General features: G+C 37.9%; 1 protein-coding gene across 1 annotated transcript in view; it reads right to left on the reverse strand.

Moving 5' to 3' along the window:
- PIK3C2G (phosphatidylinositol-4-phosphate 3-kinase catalytic subunit type 2 gamma) overlaps window positions 1-21,025 on the reverse strand; it is a 269,311-nt gene that overhangs the window by 60,799 nt on the left and 187,487 nt on the right. Inside the window, exons 25-26 of the mRNA XM_072954194.1 lie at window positions 15,166-15,322; window positions 9,138-9,247 (exon numbers count right to left, since the gene is read on the reverse strand). Of these exons, the coding sequence (XP_072810295.1) occupies window positions 9,138-9,247; window positions 15,166-15,322 (267 nt within the window). The remainder of the gene's footprint in view (window positions 1-9,137; window positions 9,248-15,165; window positions 15,323-21,025) is intronic.

The following is a 21,025-nucleotide window of genomic DNA, read 5'->3' on the forward strand; positions in this document are numbered from 1 at the left end:
GAATAGCAACTGAGAGAAGGTTCTCGGGCAACACTTGATGGGAATTTCAACAAGAGCATATTTCTGTTGCTGAGGTCGTTTATATCATTTTGCGGTTTGATGGAATACCCACCTATTTTACTGATCAGTCTCTTTAATAGTCTCAGGGAAATGTTTCTCAAATGACTTTTCCTGTGAAGGAATTTGCATAAGAATGTTCCTATTTTACCATTGACACTGTAATTTTATCATATATAAATAGAAGAGCTTCAAGTGACTCACACTCCCCATGAACAAATTTCTTCATCTAACTCTCAGGCTTCATTTTCGCTGCAGCGATTTTGGCATGTGTAAAGAACGCATTACTCTTTTTTTTCTTTCTTTTTGTATTGGAGTTACTGAGTGTCCAGGTTTGTGAGTCATTCTTAACTATTTAGAGGGAACAGTGACCTAATACAACTTTGTCATGATTTCTTTTATTCCACAAAGAAAAAATAATAGTTCAATGTTGAATCTGCAATCCATAAAGTCTCTGACCAGCACTTTCTCGTACTTAAGCCAATAAAGTATGCTATCAAGGTAATTCTTATTTTGTTACAAATTTATACTAGATCAAAAGTATTCAAAATATTTTTTAACCAAAAAATTACCACTCTGAAATGAATTCAATGAATTCATTGCTAATGCAGTCTTGGTACACAATTTTTAAAAAGTTTCTCTCTAGGCACTTTTACTTTAAAAAATTCAAGACTGATTTGGAAGAGAAGGCACTTGATTTATGTTGCACATGCATGTAACATGTATGTACATTTGTGTGAAGACACAAACTTAAGCTTCATGTTCTAACCTTTTAAATGAAATAAATAGTAAAAGAGGATATCTCGTGTTAATCGTTGTAGCTTTGATAGCATGGTACTCTAATATGAGAAATGTGATTATATGCATTTAGATGTTTTCTTACTATGATCTTTCAACTGGTCTGAAGACACCAAAGTTAAAGAACATCTATATTTATCTGAGATTATCAGGGCATTAGGAATTTCATATGTAGGATTTTTTTTTTTGCCTTGTGACTTTGTTTAGCGTTGTAGGAAGAGCACCCATTATGCAAGAAATCAATTTTGTTCTGTTTTGAACTCACTTATAAGCTCTGCCCATGGTCTCAAGAAAGTCCATTAGCTTTCAGGACACTCAGTTGTTTCATCTAGAAAACATAGCTGATGACTAAACTATGCCACCCCCTGGGATTATTGATAGAATCAAATGAGATAACATAAAAAGTTATTGGAAATAAAAGAATATTATGCAAATATTATTTCAGAAAGCTTACTACCAAATACGTATAGAAATGAGTATATATGAGCCCAAAAGTTAGCAGGCTACAGATAGATACAAGGGAAGACAAATGCATAGATTTATGGTTCTGTGGAAACTGACTTGTGGGAAACTCTCTTGAAATCCTACAAAAGAGATACTAGGGATTAGAACAAAAGGCAACTTTGGAGTTTCTTATCTTTTTCTCTTTTCTCCTCTTCATAATTTAGAACTTGGTCTGAAAAACAAAAAAACTTTGCTGTTTCCAAATTGAAGTTTCAAGTGTTCAGAATTCATCTACAAGGTCAGAAGTCTTATGTAAAAGTCATCACAGGCACCTAGCTGCATACAAGCAAGAATTCCAGGCTACGTGGCTTTAATTACGATAAAGTAATTTTTACACTTTCTTATGGAGGCTCCTTACAGAATTTAGCCAAATCAGAGCAAATGGAATAAAGGAACTAGGGAAAGGGTGATGTGCTGGTCTTATTATGTATAAGTGTTATGCCAGTGGAATGATATCCCAGGCTTCTAGCCCCTCCAGAGCTAGCTTATCTCATTGATGTATTGTGAAAGCTGTTCTGTTTGCAGTTTAATAAAAGCAGTTTAAAAAGTCAATTTAGTTCACATTAGTTCTTATAATTAAATTTTTTAAAATGGGAGACTTTCACAGTGGAAAGGGGAAATGCCACTTATTTTAAGTTGCATTTCCCTTTGAATCTGCTTTCCTAATTTAAAAAAAGTTGGATGTCATGATTGTTAGTTTCTCTAGGTTCTCTTTGTTTGTTTTTCTTGTAAGCATTTATTTCTTTAAGTATCAACAGTTAAACTAAGGCAAAGGAAAACTTTGACCCATACTTGTGGAATTACAACAATCCAAGAGATGAAAATTTGCAAAGTACTAAAAAGGCATCAAGAAACTTTAATGATAAAGGAATGCAGGGATCTACATTCCTGTCCCATACTCTGTTTCTCAGTTTTGAAGAGAAACCAGATAGAAAGTCACTTACTACGTTTTGAGACATTTGAGCATAAAGATTCGTCTCACACTGCCGCCATGAGAAACAACTCAGATGGCATGAGGGGAACACTAGGGGCTTCTGGCATTGCGTCTGCATGCTCCAGGAGGCTCAGGGACTGACTCCTGGGTCCGTGAGGGGCAGTCCAGGAGCACTCTCTCTGGATGTTATCAACACTTTCTGCAGCTTCACAGCCGTACTTGTTAGGAGAGTCACTGTGCTTGCTCTGCCCAGGGACCCCTCATTATCAAGACTGTTCTTTCAAAAGCTCAAAGTTCGGAGAAGAAGCTCCAGGATATTCTTTGTGAAGGGGTGGCCCATGGGAAGAACAAGGATGGGCAACAGAATCCACGATGGCTTTGCATGAAGACCCTGTTCAGTAGGGACAAAGGCATCTAGTTAAGTCAATCAGACTGTCTCTCTCGGGAATTTATATAGAGAAAACTGGCCAATGAGCAAAGGGAAGTAGAATATGATAGGTACAGAGCAGCAGAGTAGAAGGTCTTTGTTTCCACTGGAAACCAGCCCGGCCATGTTGGTTTCTGGAGTTTGTTAGGTGCAGTTTCAGTCCAGGCATACCCTTTTCCCCAAGGAAACCAGAGAGAATCTCTAGTTTTTGCTATCAAAATCTCTCACTAATGCAAATAATTCGCTACTTTGAAGTTTGGGGTTTTGTTTTGCTTCAAGCTGCCCTCAGTTTTAGCTGAAGAGCAGGGGATGTTATGTTCACTAAACCAAAGGATCTGCGCGGCTGGCCAAATGGAGTATCTGGGAATATATGGAAATTTTCTTCTCACATTTCGGGAGGAGGAATTGGGTGAAGTAAAAAGCATGATCTGCATGTGGGAGGGGAGGTAGGCAGGGAAGTTTATGCTTAATGATCCCAATCTGGTCTGTGAAATAGGTTATCTGTTTCTGAGGACAGCTAACCCGAGGATTGAGAGTGATTGAAGATTCTGAAATAACCCATTTGGACGGCATTTTAATGGATGGTTGCCTGTGTTGCCAAGCAGTGGGCTCAGCAGAGATATTACATGAGAGTATCAATTTGCAGGGACTGAGTCATGATACTTTCTTGATTGTATTCAACAGCGCTCAGCTGTAAGGGGAGTAAAAAACAAGGAAGGGAAGCAGAGAGAGGAGCTGGCAATGATGTGAAAAACCTTTGTGGCCAGTAAACCCATTTTATTTTCATTTTTCTCTAAATGCCATTCATTGTAATAAAATTTTTTAATGCTATGCAGAGTACAGAATCCTCTGAAACCCTTTATGATCAGTTCTTAACCCAGAATGTGAATACCCAAGAGTGAAGTAGGGTCCTGTATTGTTCATGAATAGAGTACTCCCTCAGAGAGGCAGGAAAAGCCATTTCTTTCTTTCAAGTCTCAAAAAGACGGGCAGCCTCTCGATACTGACACTGAAGTCGGGATTCGGGCACTTAAGGTATCCACACATGCTGTGTCTCAGATGGCTGAGTCTTCACTCGTGACCCAGATCTGTGAGCTTAGTGGTGGCAGTGGGAGAGGGTGGATTTTCTTGTCTTATTTTTATCCGTATCTTAGTAGTGATATCAGAATAAACAGTGAAGTAAAACATTTTTAGCTTGTCAGAACAAAAAGAACAAAGAGTTTTATATGTACAGAGACTCTCATGAGCATGTTGGAGTTAATGTCACTCATTGAGGCACCAAGACCAATGCTGGATTGGTCACTGAACTTGGTTTCTTTTTGGGTACATTACATGCACGGACATCTACATTGCAAGGTTTTCCTTAAGTTTTGAAATCCAAATAATGTCAGAGAACACAGCTTAAGATAACAGTATTATTTACACAGAAAAGGTAAACAAGTGCACATAATTTTTAACATTTATTTGAAGCATGTGGATCAAGTCACGTAAGGTTCCCTTACTGTTTTTAATTCACCAGCCTAATTTTTTTTTGGTGGGGGGTGGAGTGGGGAGGTAATTAGGTTCCTATTGACTTATTTATTATTTCAGTGGAGGTAGTGGGGCCTGAACCCAAGATCTTGTGCATGTTAGGCATGCGCTCTATCACTGAGCTACACCCTCCTCCATTATACACTCACACTGCACATTAAGTATTAACAAAAGAAATGTTGCCTAATTTGTTTTAAAACTTTTTTTAGGTTTATTTATTTATTTATTTATTTATTTATTTATTTATTTATTTATGGAGGTACTGGGGATTGAACCATTGAGCTACACATTTCTTGTGCATGTTAGACATACCCTATCACTGAGCTATACCTTCACCCTGTTTAAAAATTTTTTTTAATATTTAAATGAGAATTTAAGTAACTTTTCTAAGTGGTAAGGAATCCTAGCCACATTCAGTTGAAGTTTCTTGAACTTCGATGACGGGTTCCTCACAGTGCTGGGGAGGAATGTGTGATGGAAAAGACCCTCAACGTTTGATCTCCATCTGCTGACCAAGGGATTTAGAGAAGAGCTGAAAACATGAGCTCGAAACACATTAACTCACAGCTAAAAATAAAAGTATGTAATTGAGATTTTAGGATAAAAGATACTACTAAGACAGGTTCTTGGAAATCAATGGGAAGATGAGTCTCGTGGGAGATTTCTCTGAGGAAGAAAGTGGAAAAAAATATGGAGAGGTTCAGGACATGTGGTAATGGGCCAAAACAGAAAAAAAGGAAGGTGACTGCCTTGCTGTCATTAGTCAAATCCTCCCATGGGGGTCTCTCTGGGCAGCTATTACAGCAGATCCTCAACCCAACACCCAGGGGACACCTGGTGGTGGCACAGGGACAATGATTCCAGGAAGGGTCTCTGTCCTCCACCAAGGCTTGGGATATTCAGGAATGAGGATTAGTGCCCAAGAAAGGGTATAGGATCTACCTTGGTCAAACTAAAGCCAACATGGGCTCAGAGGAACCTTGAGAAAAGTGTGGTCTGAATTACGAGGCAGCATATCCCTGAGAGCCTGCATATGGGAGGGGTGGTTTTGAGCTCACAGGGTAGCATTTAAGACACCACGCTCTGGAGCATAAGACCCTGGATTCAAATCGTGGCTCTGTCTCTGGCTGGCTATTTCCTTCAGCAAATCATTTCATTTCTCTGGGGTCTCAATTTCCTAATCTAAAAAATGTAGATAAAAGTGCTATAACCTTATAGACTTGTGATGATTAAATAAGTTACTATATGAAAAGCACTTAGAATAAGGCCTGACCCTTGAGGAGCAATGTATTAAATGTTAGCCATAATTATATGACTTTTATGCACTTAATGTTTGATGTTTAAACTGTATTTTCTGTTAAATTAAAATGTTAACACATTTTAAGGGAACAGAGCTTGTTTCACAGTCAGATACTTTTGGAAGTGGGGAAGTGGGAATATGTTCCCCTGCTCTACTTGGGAGAAATTGATAAAACCAACCAGTGTATTAACTAAGGTGATATACTAGACAGCATGTAACTCAATGATAAATTAAGTATAGCATGAAATAATACACGTTCCGTACAGTTACACAGGAAAAGACTAGTTGGTACTAGATAATCTGAGAAGGTTTCATGGACAAGGTCCAGAGTCTTAAGGGATGGGTAGGACTGAAAGTTACATTAAACCCTTCCCCTTTATTCTGTAATTTTGTTTTTCTTTGGGAGCGCTTTTGATAAGGCTATGCATTAGAGTTAACTAGACAGCAGGCATGAATGTATACTGACAAAGTGATCTACCCCGACAAGAGTTCATCTGAGAGTAATAGAGGTGGTGTGGATAAACCTTGATATAGACAATCAGATTCATAAGGTTCTCAAAAGTAAGAGACAGGAAATGGCAAGTCAAAGGCAATTATTGAACAGAGAAATGACATGCCCTAGCTTAGATGACTAAGACGCCTTTTAAGTTTGCAATGGAGAACAAGTTCTTTCCCATAAAGTTGTAGAAAGAAGTTTAATTAACAGAACATACTACATAACATCTGAAAGCGAGAAAATCAGCCTGGCAGAGATCTGCAGGCAGGGTAATGAGGTCTAGCTTGCTGCCAGGAGGTGACTGGCTTCAGTTCTACTTTCTGTATCAGTTCACGTCCTTCTAAATGAGAAGGGGAGATGAGTCAGCAAAGGCAAGCTCACTCACACCGAAGATCCTGCTCTTCGCAGATCTGGGCGTGTCGGATGAAGCCGGAGGGTGTGGAAGAATGGGTCTCTGGCAAACAACTAAAGCCGATTTACATTTTTCCTGTGGCCACAGCCTGAAAGAGCTTTTTTTCATCCACTATATAGATTTTTCCTTTCTTTTAAATGGTAGGAGGGACTATTTGTAAACCTTAGCCGTATAACTGTTTTGTCCAACCAATGACAGATCAACATAGCCACAGCCCGATCACATGTTTTTAAGCTCCACCTTTTCTGGTCCTCTCTATGCTCCTCCCCCACTCCCCACCCTGTCAATCACTGTGCCTGCCCTGCTGCAGCCCACTTTACAGAAAGGCATCACACTCAGATCCTGATGGCATAGCCTGAGGGGGCTATTTTTGGTAGCACATGAACCCTCCCGCCTTAGATGCAGTTAACTGGAGCAGGAGAGGGCAGCTACAGTGGGAGGATGCTGCCTGCTGATGAGATCCCCAGAGCTGTCCCCAACCCCGAAGGACCTTATGACAGATGCCCTTCTGCTGTCAGCCCTTCTCGGTGTTTCTCACACAAGTCCCTTGTCCTCATTAGTTGAGGCAACTTGAGAGTCCCTCATCTTTGAAACCACAGATCTGAAACACCTCTGCCAGTCTTCAAGCTAGTGTCTTCGGCCACAGGCAGTTAACTGTATTTGTAGTTTTCTAACTGGATATAAACAAATGCTTCTTTTAGAGGCATCTTTACTATTAAAGGGCATTTTCAAGACGCAAAAAACCTACCAGACTCACTTAAAAGAATCTCTAATGGTAGAATTTCAGAAACAAATCAGATAGCAGGAAGGTATATTTTTGGCAGAGGCTCTGCCTCGTGTTCCATAAGCATATCATATAGTTTCCAATATTGAATGTTGAAAAAAACCCTAGAGCAGGGGATCAAAGTCATTGCTTTAGGCCCTAGCCCTAGCTCTACTTCTTACTACTTCTTTTAATCATGGACAAGCCTTTTAATTCTTTGGATCTCAGTTTTCTCATTTGCATATTTATTGTCAGAATAAATAGACTATAAGGGCTTTTCTAATATTCTGTGACTCTGTCATAATGTTACAGCAGGCAGACAGCTAGATATGAGCAGAGAAAGGAGGGACGCAGGCCAAATGGCAAGAATTGGGCAAAAAGGAGGGGCACGGGCCAAATGCAGGAAGCCTTGCATCGTGTAGGGGGTCCCTGAACAGAAAGAAAAGCAGGAACCTCTGGGCTGATAAGTGATCACACATTTTGGGGTGACAACTGCCCTGGAGGCCGACAAATGAAGGTGGGAAAAGGCAGGAATTCCCAGTGTTGGAATGTAACCTTTTGCTCATTATGTCCTCATTACAATAAAATTAGCCTTGCAGATTAGAAGTCCCCATCATGCACTGATGCCATGACACTTTCAATCCATACTAAATAAGGGCAAAAATCCCTCCTCCCTTTGGGAAGGTGGAGTTGGAATGAAAATCAGGGAATATGATCCCAAACCGTTCCCTCCCCAATGAATATTCCGCCCATTCACTTTTACACTCCATGTAACCAACTTGCCAAAGAAACTCAGCTGCTCACCTGAGCCTGCCTGCTCTCCTCTTGAGAGTGTACTATCCATCCCTTAATAAATCCCCACTTTACTTTCTTAACCTCTGCGTCTTGTCTCTGAATTCCTTCTGCAATGAGACGAGAACCTAGTCACCAGCAACAATACTACTTCTATTCAACCACAAGAACAGCCTAACCATTCATGTTCAATAAGCAGAGATTCCTTCCAAAAATGAAATTCTTCAACTGTTTAGGACATCCCCATGAACTTTCCCCATTACCCCTTGGAATGGAGAGGGATTCTACACTCTACTTTCTGAGAAGTGAAGAGAAAAGTAATACCTGTGTGAGAAAGATTTTAAGTATTGTTTTCTTCAAAAGGACAAAGCATACACCCATTAAAAATATATTATCTGTGTTTACAAATTTCCAGTTGAAAATATTAGAACAATTAAAAATTAGACTCAAATAAGTTTCAATATTAAGAAATTACAGGAGAGAGCATTGTATTTCTCTACTTAATATATTTACTAGGATATTAATTATGGCTAAAATTTATCAAGCATCTAAAATTTGCTAGCAATTAGGCTATCCATGGCAAAACTGAAGTTCAAAAGACTCTTATAAAATACACCGCCCTTTTGACAAAGATTCTGAGTCTAACTGATATTCACTGTGCCCAGACTTTTACTGTGATGTATACTAGTGTTTTCCCGGACTTGCTTAATAAAAAATGGATTAAAAATAGAAGACAGTCACCAAATATTCCAATATTTGTATTGCCTTAGAGATAAAAGTAGTGAGACCATATCTCATCATAAATCTCTTCTTCCAAATTGTTTTTCTGGACATAGTTCAAGTAGAACGGCCAATTTCTTTCTGTCAGCTCTTGCTCTTTTCAATGACCTCTTATTGAGCAATGTGTTAGATGAAGATGCTGGTTAGCAAACAATAGCTTGCTACAGAAACACCGACTACAGCCTTCTGCTAGACATCTGTATCGCTCCTTTTCTACCCCTCGGGAAAAAGACACAAGATTGTTCTAGAAATGACAGCTTCATACCAATGACTGTTGACCCTGAAATCATCTCAAATGGGAAACATGTGTCTCTACACATGCATACGTTCGCAGCTGATCTTACCTGGTAAAATGACTTGTCGCTTCCAGGTCTGTGTCTTGTGGACGAAGATTATTATATACATATTTCAAGTCTTGGATTCCACTTAGCTCAGGCAATCCTGCATGTAGCATCTTATCAAAACAAATACACAAACAAAACAAAAACAAGAACAAAAACAAATCTCAGAATAAATGTCAGTCATATCTTCATCTTGTCTTCTTGTAGAAGAGGCATATTCAGCATGGGACAACGGAAATAATATGAGCTTCAGTGTCAGAAATTCTGGACCCACCATTTAATATCTAAATGATCTTGAAAAAGTCTCTTAACCTTTTGAACCTCCATTTTCTCATTTTTAAAGTGGGTATAAAAATACCTAACATGTTCCAGGAGAATCAAATGCCAATGATGAAGAAAGAGCTCCATACACATAAATTATAACACAAAGTTATATTACAATACCTATTTTCAAGAAGAAAAACTTAATTCCCCGAAACCTATAAGTGAAGTGTCCAGGTCAAATGGTGTGTAAGGACAGAGTATAAAACTTATCCTCCTGGAGAGGAGGGTACAGCTCAGTGGTAGAGTGCATGCTTAGTACGTTTGAAGTCCTGGGTTCAATCCCCAGTACCTTCTCTGAAAAAAAAAAATTTAAATAAATAAATCCCCAATTACCTCCCTCCTGTCCAAAAACAAAATAAAACCTAAAAAACTGATCCTTCTGCTTCTTAATATTTTGCCACATTCCTTTGCTTTTCAGTGTTCTTTCATGACTCTTTGACTCGTACTACAAGAACACAATTTCCCCTAGTTAAGCAGTGATTAAATTTGTTAAAGATTATTAAGGCAATGAAATAATTAAAGATTGAACTGTACAAATGTCCAGGTATTTTTCTTCTAACCTTTGGAAAAGTACTTCATTTATATTATAGTGTAGACTGAAGGGATAATATCCTCCTGAGTTACTGGCAAACATCTTAGAAAAAAGATAGATCTTTCTGAGATAAATTTGAACTTTGAGAAAATAAGAAGAGTGTCATAAGTACCTCATGACTAAGATGATAAATTATTTCCTGCTCTGGAATAGAGGCACATTTTCAGGAGTGGGAAGTTAAGAACAATGCTGTTGATCCTAAAAATAGAGGGTAAACTGAGAATATGGCCATGGAGGATGGGTGAAGTTGTAATTGACTTGATGAAGTTCAAGTGAGAAAAAAAAGGACTTGAAGCTGTTTTCCTTTCCTACTGTTCCCACCGAGGCTGAGGGAACAGCATATAGATGGACAGAGGAGAGCAAGATAGCTTCCATTTGTTTGCAGACTAGATTCAAGATAGCTTTCTGGAACATTGAGTGTCCTGTGGGTGAATGACAGGAGATGGGGCTGAAAAGGCAGGTAGCGTAGGGTATTTTAGCTATATGGAAGAGTTTGTACTTTATCCTAAATGCAAGGGAAAGCTCTTTTAGTGTTTAAAATGAGAATTAAAAGAATGAATTGCGTTTTGAAAAGATCATCATAGTTACATGTGAAAAACAGATTAAAGTGGGGCCAAATAAGAGGCTGGATAAGGAGACTGTCTAGGAATGGAGATAAGTTATTCAATTCTAGATATATGTATATTTTTCTTTCAGCCAGGATTCTGTTCCCCTCCCTCCTTGACTATTGGAATTCTTTCTGAAGGCTCATCTCAAATGCTTCTTCCTCCTTGAAACACCACAGATCCTCTTGATAAGACTTCATTACTTCCTTCCTTTGTACAACCATCCTAGTTGGGTTCCACCTCTCTCACTGTACTTCCTGCTGCCTAGCCTTAACTATGTTTTGTTCATGTGTATGTTTGTCATGTTAGATTTTAAGTTCTTTGAGAACAGAAACTAGGTTTTTACTCAATGTTGAATTGTCTATATTGCCTAGCATGGTGCTTTGTAAACAGAACTTAATGAAAGTCTGTGAAATAATGAATACATGAATGATTGAATGAATGAATGAATGAATGAATGAATGAAAAAAATACCTGACCCGATTAGTCACTGAAAATCTATAGATAACAAATTCAACCCTAACTACAAAATCAGCCATCGGGAGATACATTGCCGACGGCAACTAAAGTCTACGTGAAGGTTTTTCTTCAGTTCTATACTTGGGCTGCTACAGACATGGTGTACTTTACTCTGGCTGTTTTCTCCCTTATCACACGATGCTCATTTGCTAAGACCAAGCTTCTTCGCTAGATCAGAATTGCTTTCTAAGTTTCTCTGGATATTCTGAGTTTCTACTTGTTCACTCGGGATTGTGCCAAACACATCCTTGGGAAGCACACCCTATGCTTATCCCTTCCTACACGCAGACACACACAAGCACACACACACTACACACCAGTTGTCAAGTGCAGATGGCTTCAAATCCAAACGCTCTCTCCTTAGTGTGGCTGGTTAAAGGTAACATGTGCTAACTTTGCCCTTGCTGTTGTGCTTCGTTCCTTAGAGAGGGGGCTTTGAGTGTTGAGACTCTGCACATCAGAGTGAGGACTGCCTCATACCTGGGTCCATCTTGCCTTGTCTGTTCACTGACCCACAGAGATGTGGTTCAAGTGCCTCCTAGCTTAGATGACGTGGGTAATAACTTTCATCAGGGCAATAAGAAAGGAAAAGGTTGGCTAGTCTGGGTAATAAACAGGTTCTTTTTGAAAGGACAGGAACATTTAACATTTTCTCTTACGTCTGTTATTTTCCTACTAATAGTTATGCTCAGGGAAGCAGACACTCTTTGCCATCACGTAGAGAAGTCAGAAGGATTTCTGCTGGGAAATATCTGATATAATAATGAGTGTGATAAACATTTTAGACTGGGTGAATGGTTCCTGTGTTCTCTGGGAGCCTTCCATAATAGCTAGTATTGATTTTTTAATAAGAGAAAAGCTGATGAAATACAGGCTTTTATGTTAGTGAATTCAGCCAGCAACACTCTTGGGTCTCTACAGATGTTTTGCTTTTAAGCACGATGGGAATTTCATGGATTATTTTTTCCCCGCTTTTCCCAGGAGTAAATAAAAAGGACTGCCAATATCTGGAAATATGCTCCTCTTCACCAAGGACAAGCAATTAACTACATAGTCGATTCACCAGACGCCTGTGGCTTGTAATCCTGGGCCCTGTCCACTCATGGCAGAATTTATGACCCATGTCAAGTATTTCTCAAGTTGTAACTGGGTCATGGCACAGTAGATTAAGTTCTTTTTAAAGAAGTTAACATAAGAGTCAGTTTGAGAGAGAATTGAGGGAAATATAGATTAGCCACACAGGTAGAAAATAATCTTTTGTAAATTTAAATTTGGCTTTTATTTTATAAGAGGCTCTATCAAAGAAGGTATGATCCTGAAACCTTTGCTGATGCTTTGATAATCTACAGAATCCCGTAAGAAAGAAATCTGAAGGGAAGAATATCAAGAGGTGAATAACCAGAAACAGATAATAACACGCTGCTGTCTTATGTATATTTATTCATTGGTCTAATGGGTCCACATTGCTTCTGATCTTTTTCAATTTCTGTAAAAGTCTAAATCTAAGATTATATGATTAATCTGAATTATTACCCTTGGTTGACGAATCTTCTTCCTTAGCCTAAAAGTCACATTTGAACAATAAAAATACAGGAAAATTTTTTGCACATACTATATATGAGAAACCTTCAACATCCAACTTTAATATTATTTTATGAGAAATTATTTCAATACTTGATTAAAATATCATATATCTGCTTATTTTAAATGAAATAATGTTACATAAACCCTTTAATGATTATTTATATTACGACTCATATGCTGGAAGCTTTCTTTTTAGGTAGGTAGAAACGTTTATTAAACGAGAGAAAAAAGCCCACCAATGTGTCTCAGAATCATTTTTTTTCAAAAAGCTGTCCTTTCACATTATTTTAATATGCTTACTTGTCATTCAGCGTAATTTTACTGTTACCTGAGAAACAGCATAAAACTACATTTGTACTTTTCTGCTTTGGGTTTATTTTTGAAATGTCTGTGACTGGTTAAGGTAGTTGTTAAGAGTGTGATACTTCTAGTATGCAGTTATTTATAGCATTTTAGACATTCAGAAGTTATGGATACCTCATTCACTTGTGTACATGAATTTAATCTTCCTTACTGAATTGAAAACTTTAAGACTGACTGGGTCTCATATGTTAATGTATCCTCCACAGTGTCTGGCATTTAGTGAATACGCAAGAGCTCATGGATTCATGAGTTAGACCCTGCTGGATCCCAAAAGGATATCAGAGTTGATACTACCTGGATATTTATTATGAAATGGAGTCAAGGACATGGACTCACTCCTTGCAGAGTTTCCTTTGTGGTATGAATACAAATTATGAACTATATACCATCTCATAAATGCAATAGGACCTAACGGAATTGGGAGATAGAATAAAATTCTACCACTATGAGTCACTGGCTATTAAGGGAAGGCCAACTCGAAGATTTTGGAGATGGGCAGAACCTTATATATCCAGTTTACACATGAAGTAACCAAAGCGTCTTTCTATATGAAGGACTACATGTTTATAATATTTTTAGAAATTCATATTTTTCAAGACAGAGAGGAGAGAAGCAAGGTGCATGTGTTGTTTAAAAATTAAAACAAGGATCAAAATCAAGTCTTCATTGCAACAAGGTCAACATTTATTTAGCACTACCCAATAGAACTTTTCTACAATGATGGGAGTGTTCTATATCCGTGCTGTCCAATATGGTACCACTAGCCAGACCTGGCTATCGAGCACTTGAAATGTGGCTAGTGAGACTAAGAAGCTCAATTTTAAACATTGCTCAATACTAGTAAATTTAAATTTAAATCATCAAGTGATTAGGGGATACTGTATGGACAGTGCTTTTATAGATTACAAGGATCTAGTATAATAAATTAATTGAATCCTGCTATGTGATAGGTACTGTGCTAAGTGCTTTATATTAATTATCTAATAGGGTTATTACAACATGTAAATCAATCAATATGCATAAAGCACCTAGAATAATGCTCATGCGAATGTTCATTATTAGGTCATTTATTTATCAGCCTTACGAGGTAGATGCTATTACCTTCACTTAATAGATGAGGAAACAGAGTCCTGCTGGAGTTAAGTAACACAACCTGAGGAATGTAGCCAGTAAAGTGCCAAGCTAGATCTCAAACTCAGCAATGCCCCGCCACCAAGCCTGTGCCCTTAACAGCATCTAGCAGAACTGTCATCTGGAGGCTCTGAACCAATTATTTTTGATGATTATATTGACTCCAAACAAAATGCTGATTTACAAGAGATATATTTCTCTCCTACAATTTGCTGCAATTACAAGCGTGTATGTACTTGCCCAAAGAAATCACCGCCTTCTTCTCTGTGAAGATATTTCCATCAGATCCCTGTCCTCTCACCCTGACTATCTGGTCTCTCCGTTGCCCACTGGAATGAAACAGTAAACATTTCCCTGTTGGTCAACAGAGAGCACAAAGGACCATGACTCAGCAGACTTAATGTACTAAACGTACTACTTTGGAGTTGAGTTGCTAGCAAGTCACCTTACGTTTTTGACCCCCAGTTTCTTAATCTGGAAAATAGGCAAGGGATAAAAGGCAGAGATTGGGAGGGGAACCAGAAAAAGTCTTTGCCTGCTCTACATCATTGGGTTGCCATAATGTGTAAATGAGGTAGTATTTCAAAAATATTTCTGAAAAATCCTAAAGCACAATACAACTGATACAATATTCTAAATTACTGTCCTTGATCTTTAATCAAAAGATACTGAGATAACCCCTGAGTACATCAATATTATTGTGAAAAGAAAGGTCTGAGACAATAACTGTGAACTGACGTTATGAATTATTAAGAAATGTGTTCATAAGCTGTACAATGGTACTTTTAGTTTGTTCATTCTATTCTGTTTTGAATAGCTCTTTCAGGAACTCCAAGCCATTAGCAAAGATAGACTACTGAAAGAGAGACATAAATGAAGCTTATTATTTCTGTTATTTCCCCAAGGGACTTACCATTTCTAGCAGGTTCAAGAGCAGTCGGCTGTGCCTTCTGACAATATTATAAGCTCGACAGCAAAGCTCCACAAAATCTTGGAAATGCTGTGGGTTTTTCCCACCCTCTGTAATAAAGTACTCCATCTCTGAAGTAAAAATAAAAGGCGCTCGGTCCCTATAAACCAAAAACAACGGCAATTATAGGCAGGAGGAGAAATGGTTTGTAGGGTTAAATTAGGCAGTTACAACTCCTTATTTCTATTCGACAGTTTTTGCTATTTTTTCTCTACTCTAATGGGTGAACCACGTTCGTTGCAGGACAGCTGGAAAAATTTGCTAATTGTAGCCTTTAAATAAGTACTTGAGCTCCAACAGAGAAGGAAGGACAAGCGATTTTACAAAGTTGCCTGTATTGTCTCAAATAGTTAATTCCAGGTTGTATTTGATGTGACTATTACCCATTAAAAACTAATGGAAGGACCAATTAATAATGAAGGCGATTTTACAGAGAATATATTTACTGCTAAATTTTGAAATGATAGAATAGATGATGTATTCAATGTGATAATTTTTTTTTACTTTATTATTATTTTTTTCCTTAGATGGTATGTTGATCTTTTAGGAAAAACGTTTCAGGTAAAAGCTAAGATATAGTGGGCCAACATTAGCCCCAGGACTCACCCTCTTGGGCTCCCCTGGGCCTCACAGCCAGCCTCAGCTAGGACCCGGCCCTGCCCACCAGTGGGCTGGCAGCTGCTGCGTGAGGCAGGGCCTGATGGCCAGCCAGGGAAGGGTCCTGTCATCTACTGCCTGTGACTTTGGACAAGTTATAACAACTAAGACTTCTTGCTGTCATAGTTCTTGATTTGTAAATTAGAGAAAATAATGGTCGCTACCTTTAAAGATTAATTAAGATTAATTAAGCTTGCACATCAAGTACTGATAAAGCTTTAAAGGGTACTTTTGACTATTTCCTTTAGAATCTAACCCTGAATACTGAATGATGCAGCGCCACACTAAGGAGCAATTGCTTTCTGTCACTCCTGGTGATATTCCACAGCAACTGGAGAAGAGCTATGCATTTCAGTACTGGTAATGGAGTCAGGGGATGTGGAGAGTGGAACGGAAGGATAGGGAACTCCAGCAAGGGCTCGTGAAAGTAGAATCTACCTGTTGTGCCCTGTGAACATACATATTTCTTCCTTTTATAGTATACTTCATCTAGTATTTACTTGAGCAACTGATAAAGCCAGTAAATGGACACGTAGAAAGGGACGTGTATAAACACAGGCTTGAAAGGCTCAAGTGTTTGAATATGTATTTGTATCCTGAACTGAAATGTGGGACTCAGTGATGAAGCACATTTTATTTTTATTATTTAAAGTATTAATACTAATTTCATGAATTAAAACGGCTTTTGTCCCCAAGAAACATCACAGTCACGTTAAAATATACTTTTTTAAATATTTCTAAAAGCCGCAGACTCCCATCATAGTGAATGGTGATATCAGCATACAAAGAAATGACTACAGAGTACACCGGGGAATGGAAGCCTACAGTTTTCCTGGTATCACAAACGACCTACATTTCAGAGAGCACATTTTGCTGTCCAACAAAAAGAACACAAGTCTCTTGTCTAATATCCATGAGTTAATTGAAAAGGCAGATTTGGAATCTCCAATGGATAGGATAGAAACTTGTATAATTAGACAATACAGGAAACCTCAAATGTGCAATATAATAAGAACATAAGGGTGCGGGTACTATTGCAAAAAGAACATTTAACGTCCTGTGAGATCTCCAAGCTCTCAGCAAGTATTAACTAAGGAGACCCTTACCAGTAATCTCTTAAGTGTAGAACATATTTTTTTCCCCAATCTAGCCTCTTTCGCAAACACACTGTGGGTCTTAAGTTAGACTCCCGGAGGTCCCTGATCTTTAATAGCCTAATAACTTTAAATCCTGACTCTGGAGTTACTCCCAGGCTCAGGGACATCGTCTCTCTTATTTGAAAGGGTATTTAAAACAGCTACCTCTTCAAAATTATCAGTCCTACTTTCCTAAGTCTGGTATTTTGGCTGAGAGCTTATAGTAGGTCAAGATTTTATGAGAATGGGAAGAGATTGGTCAGCTCCTCCAAATTCCCATGTTTTTCCCCCTTGAGCTTGAGGTTCAAGGGAAAGTGTACAGTTATGCTTTGCATGGAATTCCAGTGTATGTGTGGAACAGAAATTAGTCTGGATATAAGGAAAAGATGATCAATGCTATAATGCCTCGGTGACAATGAATGGCAGTATTGCATTTTAGGACTAGGTTCCAAAATCAGGTTGAAGCTGAAAATCAAGAATAGCCTAAGTTACCTCTGAAAACATTTAAAATACTCTTAACGTTACCATATGCATGATCAAAATTTAGGTATCAAGCTTGAATGGATCTTTTATCTCTTACTAACTTTAACACCAGGAGTGCTTCTCCCAGCACAGAGTCAGGGACCGTTTCTTCGTTTGGGCACCAGATGAAGTGCTAATACTAGGTTCATATTTAGGAGACACACTAATGTCTTTCTTTAAAAACCAGATTCAGACTCAGGACTATGAGATGCATATATTGACAGGCACATTGTACGTTAGACCAGCTGAGGAGTCAGCACTCACGTCTTCCATCTTACGCATGTTTTGTTCTCAATGGGGCACGGGGTGCAGAAAGGCAGAATCCTTACCTATTTAAATTGTCCTCCCTCTCTCTCTCCTTCCCACCTTCCCTTTCTCGTTTCCTTCCTTTTATTCCCTCTCTGTCACAAATTTTTCTTCCTTTCTCAAGCACCCTTCATTCTTTTCATCTGAAAATCTACAAGTCTCTCTTTGAAGAAAAGTCATCATTCGTCGGTTGGTTTTTTCATTGGAGAAACTTTCTTTTTTTAACTTGTAATGGGAAGGAGGTAGATATAAAGGTTACTCAAAAGAAACTAGGTGGTAAACATAGCGGAATGACAAGGTGAAATAGAAGAGGGAGAAACAACAGTGAGAAGTTGGGAATGATAAAACAAACTTCATTTCTTGAAATTGTCTTGGAACCGTGTGAGAGCACTTTGAAAACCCAAAGCACTATTCAAATGCTAGGTGTCATTTGCCTGGGACTGGCTTTGTGACTGGGGGAGGACTTTGTAAAACCTAGTGTACCAAATGTTTTTTCAATGACGTCATTGTGGTAGAGTAGACATAAAATAAAATCTACCATCTCAACCATTGTTAACTGTACGGTTCACTGGTATTAAATATGTTCATAATGTTGTGCAACCATCATTACCATTCACCTCCACAATTCATCTCTTAAAACTGAAACCCTATATCCATTAAATGACAACTCCCCATTCCCCCTGCCTCCCCTGGCTCCTGGCCACCACCACTCTACTTTCTGTAGCTATGATCTGAAATACTCTTAGAACCTCATATAAGTGGAATCCTATAGTCATTTGTCTTTTGTGACTGGCTTATTTCACTAGCACAATGTCCTCAGGATTCATCCACGTGGTAGCATGTGTCAGAATTTCCTTTCTTTTAAGGATGAATAATACTCTATTGTAGGTAGACTCCATATTCTGCTTATCTACCCATCTCTTCATGGGCATTTGTGTTGCTTCCACATTTTAGTTACTGTGAATAATGCTGTTATATACATGGTTGTACCAATATCTCTTTGACACCCTGCTTTCAATTCTTTTGGGTATAGACCCAGAAGTGGATCCTATGGTAATTCCATTTTTATTTTTTTGAGGAACAACCATTACGTTTTCCATAGTAGCTGTACTATTTTACATCCCCACTGACATTGCATAGAGGTTCCAATTACTTCACATCCTCGTCAAAACTTACTTTCTGTTTTTTTGATAGTAGCCATCCTAAATGGGTGTGAGGGAGAATGTATCAAATTTTGAGTTTCACCTCCCGGACTCCCACATGTAAAGTGGCCGTCAGGTAAAAATCCCTTGGTAAATTTCTGGTTAGAAGAACAGAATATGGCAAGTTCTTAGTAACTTTATCTTTAGGAAGACTGTAGTTTGTCGGGTCAAGAGACATAAATTTCATGGCTTTTTTGTAGTGATCCTTCAGTTAACCAAAACGGAGCCTTCTGCTAAGTGTCAAGCACTAGCTAGGTGCTTAAGATACAAAGATGTCCTTATGGTACTCACAATTAGAGAGCTATTGGAAAATGTGTTTTTCTTCTAGTAAATTTTGATGCAATTGAGTTTGAGTTAAATGTTTCTTGATAAACAAGCTTGTGAATAACAGACTGGTGAAATTCACCTAGTTTCAAAGAATACTAAGATAGTAATTAAAGCATGTGGCAGATCATTAATACCTATACAGCATTCAGATTATTATGAATATTGCATTAAACCAAATGACTGGAGGAAGACAAAAATTAATCTTTTAATCTGCTAAGGGAGTTTTTTTTTTCCCCAAAAACGGTTAAATTGAGGATGTTTAGAATATAAATAACACTCAAATTAGAACTTAAACATTAAACATTTTAAAATTAGTGGTAATTAACTATTGAGGATAATGTCAAAATGATTATAGATATGGGGAATTTTTATGACTGATACTGAGATGAAAATTCTGAGATTAATTATATTAGATAATTGCTGATCTACTGGGATAAAACTTGAAAACTAGGTATAAGCTATTTTGTAAAGACAGATATAATATTTTGATCACCTAGGTATAAATATTTTAATAGGAAAAGAGATTTTGAATTTTATTTTGTTGAGTTCTGAAATGATTTTTCATTTGTTTCAAATGGACTTATATGTTATAGTGTGGTGGTAAATATTTAATAACCAGCTCATTTCTCTTAGGAGAAAAAGGCTCTGATTGGTGACGTTTGCCAATTTTCATGATGTACATTCTCCCACTCTGACTGATTTCAGGCTACCAGTGTTATATCATTGAATGTGGAATTAAGAAGAAATACACACAAACTCTTGCAAGCCAGTGTAAGCCAGATCCAGCACACCTCCGCTTATGTCTGAAATGACATCAGGAGTCAAGAATGACTTGGTGAAATAACCTTACAATCTAATTAAACCTGACCAATAGTGCAATCTAGTCTGTCATTCAACAAGCCTCAAGGTCAGAGAGCTTAAAGAACTAATGGTTCAAATTATGAATTTCAAATCACATACTTGAAAAAGTACCAAAATAAGATATTTAGATAATTTTAGACAAAAGGAAATGATAATTACCTAAAGATGCATTCTCATTTCTTGTCACTTCCTTTGGAATACTTCCATTATAATTAACTGCAACACTTATAGAGCCCTCATTCAGTGCTAGGAACTCTTCTAAGCACTTTACATACATCAATTAATTTAATCTTCAAAGCAATCTGTTTCATAATTGATTAAACTGAGGCACAGAGAAGCCACAGAGAAGCCATTTGTTTGAGGTCACATCATTAGTAAATGATTTGTAAGGGGTTAAAAAAAAAAGTCTGTCTCCAGGGTATTCGACCTTAACCTCTGCTCATATGGCTTCTAAAATTATCTAGAAAGAAGGCTGTAAGAAAGACTTCATCCAAGTCTAGTATTACTGAAGAGAAAGACCATGTAGACTGGAAATAAAGTCTGAAAAAATAAGAGTATAAGACAGTGAGCTAGGAGAACAAAAACATCACCAGTAAAGGCCTTCCTTAATTTCTCCTTCTCTGTAAGAGAAAGTTACTGTCAAGAAATCATTGAATTTAAATTTATAGTTTATTATAATGATATCTTTTATGTAATGAAACAATTATATAGAAATCATTGTTACAGGGGAATTTTGAGTGAAAAATTGGGGATGCGCAATTTGTTAACCACTTTCATGTGAATATTTGTGAG

This window comes from Vicugna pacos, chromosome 34 (genome assembly GCF_048564905.1).
Source record: "Vicugna pacos chromosome 34, VicPac4, whole genome shotgun sequence".
Taxonomy (NCBI): Eukaryota; Metazoa; Chordata; class Mammalia; order Artiodactyla; family Camelidae; genus Vicugna; species Vicugna pacos.